Below are 6,871 nucleotides of genomic sequence, written 5' to 3'. Positions count from 1 at the left end.
GCTCAAACGGTTATTCAATGTCTGCATTATTTTTTTACGCATCTACCAATAGGTGCTCTGCTTTGTGAGGCATTGGAAAACCTCCCTGGTCTTTATGGTTGAGTCTTTGTTTGGAATTCACTGCTCGACTGAGAGACCTTACAGATTAAATGTGTGCGGTACAGAGATGAGGTAGTCATTCAAAAATCATGTTTAACACTATTATTGCACACATAGTCCATGCAACTTATTATGTGACTTGTTAAGCACATTTTTACTGATGAACTTTTTTACAGTGCATTCGGAAAGTATTCAGACCCCTTGACTTTTTCCACATTTTGCTACGTTACAGCCTTATTCTTAAATGGATTAAATAGTTTTTTCCCTTCATCAATCTACACACAATATCCCATAATGATAAAGCAAAAACAGGCCACTGTGTTTGTGGGGACCTTTAATGCAGGTAGAAACATCTCAGGGATGATCAATGGAAACAGGGTGCACCTGAGCTCAATTTCGAGTCTCATAGCAAAGGGTTTGAATACTGATGTAAACAAGGTATTTCTGTAACATAACAAAATGTGGTAAAAGGGAAGGGGTCTGAATACTTTCCAAATGCACTGTAGGCTTGACATATTAAAGGGGTTGAATACGTATTGACTCAAGACGTTTCAGCTTTTCAATTGTATTTCATTGGTAAAACTTTCTAAAAACATAATTCAACTTTGACGTTATGGGGTATCGTGTGTATTCTAGCATCCAAAAATGTCAATTTAATCCATTTTAAATTCAGGCTGTAACACAACAAAATGTAGAAAATGTCAAGGGGTGTGAATACTTTCTGAAGGCATCACAATGTATGTTGTATATTTTCATAGTTTGATAACATTTGCCTAGCAACTCAATTGTTGAACACCACAGCCTTTTTTAAAGGGAATAATTCAACAACCATGTCTGTGTCACTAACAAATACTCTCATGGGTGGTAACTACAATTCACTCAAAAAGAAAAGACACCCCAGGAAATATTGCAATTAGGTTTCCACCACACAGCATTTCATTATATTTCGCTCCACTGTAGAGTTTTGGATATATTGGGTGGAAGACATTATAAGGACTTGGCCCTATGGCAAGAGTAGCCTACATTCCATCACATCACTATCTAATCTGTGACTGAATTGTTATGGGTTGACAGCCATCCACTAAATCCTTTGTTTTTCTCCTTTAAAAACACAGAGATTACTACTCAAAGCTGTCTATCGTTTACATCTACACCACAACTTATTTTTAAGACAAGTCCTAGGGTTAGGCTGATATATTGGAGTGTTTTCAATAGGGATATTCAGCTGTATTTTCATCATGGTTTATTTATAGTGTAAACACTGCCAAACAGTGCTCAGGTATACCATGCCAAACCAAAATATTTGGGCAGCCCTCTTGATTTCAAGTTAGCTCTAGCTGAAGTGCTGAATCCCATATATGTTGTAAACTGCTTATAGGAATCATAAGGCTTTGTGTTTATTCTCAGCTCATAGGATTAATCTATGGCCCTGTATATTTTAGAGAGAGAAATTGAAAAGCAAAAACACATGCTGTTAAATAAATCTCAAGACTATTATTATTGGTATCATAAAATTCAAGACCTAACATTTCATTCAATAAAAAGGGGCATGTAATATCCCATGCCCATACCAACTGTATGCGCTATCCGATTTACTGCATGTGAATACATTTGGAAATTGTAAAAATAATCGTTTAGTCACGCCTTTTGGCCAATTGGAGTGCGTCGATAACTGGGTGAATTGTAGAAAGTAGCCCATGGGGCGTGGTTTCTGCTTGGGGGAGGGATTGTATGGCATGCTAGTTAGTCTTTCAAATGACAGGGAATACGAGATTACAGCGCTCAAAGAGAATTTCTTCCAACCAGGAAATGACATACAAGGAATACACCTAGGGAAGAGTAAAAAAATATTATATTTTAAACTGAATTTGCAGAAGAAGGACTTGACTCGAAGCCGTTGAAGAACAGCAACTGAACCTTTTGACTAAGTTATTGATCAGAAACGTGAGGTTATTCTCGCGGTGTGGGTTTATCAATATATTTGTGCCCGAACAACGCTTTGTGTAGGCTATGAACAACACTCAATTATCTGATCAACGATAAAAAACGTTTCGGATACTTTTATAAACAATTCAAATAAAAAAATAGGCTACTGTGGTTAATTTGCGGTGGGTTCGGTCCATTGACGAATACGCTCGGAAGTCCATCCTATGGCACATTAATATTATATTATGTTCTGCCGCTAGAGCGCCCGCCCAACGACTCCGATTGTTTTTTTGTTGTTGTAGCGAAGCAGTGAAAGGAGATTGATTTTACTGAACGCGTGCGTTTGGATAGCGCTATCTCCCCGGAGGAAGAGGACGCCCACTGAAATTAAGTATTTTATGTACATTCTCAGCAGAAGGACTTTACGTATTTATTTTACATATTGATCCGAAAAAATCTTGATGTTGGCAAAATTCTAAATAGCGCACTAACAAAGCAAGACATCCACACACGCTGGACTTTCCCCGCTGAGGTGGCGAAGGGCCGCCGCAGTCTCTCTGTCGGATGCGTAGGAAAGGAAGAGGGGTCAGGGTACGCGTCTTTTATGGGTGCATATCGTCATTGACGAAGGTGATACAGAGAAACGACACCCCAGTCTACCAAGCCACGCGTTTCAGAGCAGGATACGGGAGATCGGTGAGGGTATCCCACAGGCAGTAGGCGACTTCGCTATAGCGGATCTCAGTCTCAAGTCAACCCATCAGGTTCGATCCCGGTGGGCACCAGACCTACCCGTCCGTCGCCCGCACAGGTGGTCTGCCATAGAACCCAAAATTTCTGCCTCAAAACAGACCCAAGTTTTGCCTCGCCAAACGGATTATAGGAACGGTGTCTGAGGGGAGAGAAACACGGAAGACAATGGGCATCCGCACGCTCCTTACTGCGTGTGCGCTGCTTGGTAAGTCACTCCTGTACCTATATTACTTAGATTGGACACATAGTCATCTTTCTATTTTTTCTCTCTTTAATTACATGAGAGAACTAATAAGAACCCCGAATGTTATTCAAGTGTTACCATGCACTTTCAAAAAAAGATCAATGTGCGAGTTTGTCTATTTAATTCAGAAGAACAGTTCGACACCTGAGTCATAGCACACCTGCATGCCAAGACATCTGCATGATGACACACCTGGATGACAAATCAAAACTCTGAGTGTATGTAGGTGTGAGAGTGTGTGTTTGCCAATGCCACCTCAGTAGGAGTCACTGGTCTAGGGAGGGGGCATTGTCTTAGTCACTACCAATGATGTATATAAATCCATTGCTCACTACTCACTTACCTTTGGACAGCTGTGTCTGCGTGTTTATCTGTTTGTGTTTCACAGCTCTATTATAGCTGTGAACAAGTTCTTGTTTTTCTATCATAGTGTGTGTGGAGGGGGGAGAACTAGGTTCATGTGATATTTGGATGTAAATCTCAGATTAACCCCCTCAGACTCAAGCTCCTCTTTCCCTGGATGAGTTGGATAACAGTGACCACATCCCCGTATTAGTGCCTGTAGTCAATACACACAGACACCTTACATTTTTCACTTTATATAGCACCCTGGGACACTCAGCTATTCTCTCTCCGTCATGCACATTACACACACTTTCACTGACACATATAGCATAGCCTACACAGTACACACACCAGATGGCTGCTCTGTTCCTGGATGGGAGGCATCTTATTGATGTGGAGGGATGGATTCCTGCCATTGGGTTAGATTAACAGTCTTCTTGTTAGTTCACTTACCCTTTCAGCTGGTCAACTTCATGTAGGAGATATTGATTGATTGATCAATTTGAATCATTTTAAATTTCCCAAGGTGAAATGAAGGTGTAGAATGAAATACAATACATCATAGAAATGCTTTGGTTTTCCTATAGAGATGGATAGCAGAAAAACAGAGTACAATATGTTGACTGTCTAATTTTAAACTTTACAGAAAGCTCTTACACATGGTGGTAATGTATATATGTTGCGTGTATTACCCTGTAGTTGTGGCAGAGAGAGAGAGCTCTGAATCCCTGAACCGTTCTGGTTTATATAGCTAATAGAAAGTGTAATGGGTTGTTCAGCAGGAGGCTGGCTGGTTAAACAGTAATGGTGAGATGCTTCAGTTGTCTATACTGGCTCAACTGACTGCAGAATAGTTAGTATAGGTTCTCTATGCCTGTTTGCTGCCAAAGCCTCTGTATGCACTGATCTCAGGCCAGTTTCTCTGTGTAGTTTAAATACACCAGTTGAGTCTCATGGAAACCAATAGTTATGAGGCAGTCTAACATGCAAATGTAAGTCTAGCTGACTCGTCCCTGCTAGTGCAGTATCCTAATTGCTGTCAGTTATTCATTTTACTGGCATTGAATTCACTCAACTTTGTCAATATTGTTAATGGAAGGCCAGTCTAAATGGTGTTTCCTTCTGACTATCCAATGCTCCCCACAGAATGACAGCTGTGTGTCACAAACACACACCCACACACACTTTTAGAATGAGAGGAATTTCACCTCTTGGTCCAGGAAGAGTCAGCATTGTTTAAACATTGCTGTGAGTTTGAGTGGATCTGTCGTGTCTTTGTGGATGTTACTCTGATGCTAAAACTAAATTATTGGTGGTATATGACACACTTTAGGCTTCTAACATATCTTCCAGCTGTTTGGCCAGTAGATGACCTGGGTTTGTGTATCTATATGCGAGTGCCTATGTATACATACAGAGCAAGCATGTCTAGACAGTGCTCATAATGCAATCGCTCACCCTGTCCCTGGCTGTACATCTATGTGCATTCTACAGAGGCTTGGCTGGGAAGCGTGTTTCTCCTGTGTGTGTGCATGTTTTTAGGATATTCCTGTTTTGTAAAGGTCTTTGACTTTGCTTTTATGTTATTTTGCTAATATTTGACTCATTTCAGGAAACTAGACGTATGTCACACGTCTCTATTTCACAGGAGAGGAATTTAAATGTAGACATGATTCTTAAAAAAAAATCCAAGTGCATTTTTTGGGGGCAGAAATGCCATCTGGAACATGTGAACTTTCATGTGCCTTATTAACAAACGTGTATGCCATCTGTAAATATGAGTACAATTGTTAAATTACAAACCTAGTTGGTTTAGCCACGGAAAAAGGCAGGAACCTTCCCACTATGTCAGGATTGGCTGACATAATGGATGGGCTGGACATGCCGAGACATGAGTTCGGATTGGTCTGCCATGTAGCATGGTTCTGTCTATAACATGAGCTGCTTAGTATGTAGGTTTAAAAAAAATGTATAATGAAGAACTGCACAAGTGTTGCTCCTCCTCTCTACTTTCTGGAAGACAGTCCTGCAATGCTGACTCTCTCTGACTCTGAAAATGAATCGGACAATGAGGAAATCCCTGATTTTAGGTAAAAACATTTTAATTGAACCAGACATTGTAGAGTCTTCTGATGACAGTGACGGGGAAGCCAACAGTGTTGTTGTCACAGAAGAAGTGGACCGAGTTTAAAAGTCAGTTGAATGCCGGTGGATGATAGCTAAGGAGAGGGCAACCGTGACAGAGAGGGAAATGTAAGATAGTCTAGCTAGCATTTTCAGATATTATATATTTGTAATTTTGTCAAAGTCATTTTCATTGCCAGTTAAAGTGTACTGTTAACTAACTAATGTTAGTTGGCTGGCTTGCTAGCTAATGCTATGTGTATGATCTGTGTGGTAATATTATTCATATCTCAGAAAACATTTGCATTGCTAGTTACAGCCTAATGTTAGTTAACCAACTAGGTTCAATGTTAGTTCGCTATCTTTAGCTATCTGCAGATTCATGCATGGTGGCTAGCTATGACAATCAGTTTGTATTGATAGTAGTATGGGTTGGGATTATTGCTGTGTTCTAAACAACTGGGAAATCGCAGACTTCAGTGCAAACACGACAACTGGGAACTCGTTTCGAACGGTCATCCAACTCGGAATTCCAACTCGGGAATGCGGGCCTCTTTCTAGAGCCCCAACTTTATGACCTGAAGATCACCGATATCATGATTTGAACTTGTATTATTCCAAGTTCCCAGTTGTTTTGAAAGCACCATTAGGTTAATTGTTTAGCTTGCTAGCTACACGTCTAAACAAATGACTCCACTTCACCAGATGATTACATGACCCATCAAGTTAACCAGGTGTGGGTAAGAATCATCTAATAATTATAAATATTAATCTGGAAACATTATATTTTTGATATTGCTACTGTGCAAAAATGCAAGTAACCATTTCACTGTAGCATTTACATCTTATGTGTCCTGTGCATGTGACAAACTTTGATTAGGATATAGGTGTCGATTTAAAAAAATCTGGAGTTTTTCCTTATTGAAGGCTACTACTTAAACCACTTTTAGTTTAAAAATCTTAGGTTGTTTACTACACTAACTTACTAACTCTGTTTAGCACATGGCCTCACATGTGAATACTTAATGTGTGGGTGGGGCTAAGGCTTATGAGAGTGTTAACTATGCTGAATAGGTGTAGATAAGAATAGCTCTCCAGTAGGTGTACCAAAACATTCAAGGGCCATTTTTTCAAAAGTGAGGTTACAAGTTATCAACTTTCAAAGCAGAATTACTTTCCCATTGTTCCTCAACTGCATTGTATCACATACCATTTTGTAGTCTCTACTTTTATCCAATGTAAATCTGGAGGCTTTTCTGTGTGTGTGTTCTGAAAGTGTGTGTGTGTGTGTGTGTGTGTGTAGTGTACCCATAACATCATGATACTTCATCACATTGTTTCCCCTCTATCTGGCTTGTTTACCTGACAACAGCAAGACCA

The 6,871-nt window shown here is 39.9% G+C and overlaps 1 protein-coding gene across 1 annotated transcript in view; it reads left to right on the top strand.

Annotated features, from left to right (window-relative positions):
* Positions 1–1,884: 1,884 nt before the first annotated feature.
* The window catches only part of LOC109870906 (immunoglobulin superfamily member 3), a 101,114-nt gene continuing 96,127 nt past the window's right edge, over positions 1,885–6,871 (top strand). The window contains exon 1 of the mRNA XM_020461601.2: positions 1,885–2,983. Within this exon, the coding sequence (XP_020317190.1) occupies positions 2,944–2,983 (40 nt within the window). The 5' untranslated portion in view covers positions 1,885–2,943. The remainder of the gene's footprint in view (positions 2,984–6,871) is intronic.

The sequence above is a fragment of the Oncorhynchus kisutch genome, linkage group LG26 (assembly GCF_002021735.2).
Source record: "Oncorhynchus kisutch isolate 150728-3 linkage group LG26, Okis_V2, whole genome shotgun sequence".
NCBI lineage: Eukaryota > Metazoa > Chordata > Actinopteri > Salmoniformes > Salmonidae > Oncorhynchus > Oncorhynchus kisutch.
The sequence above is the reverse complement of the archived record's forward strand: the minus strand, read 5'-3'. Positions and strand labels throughout refer to the sequence as shown.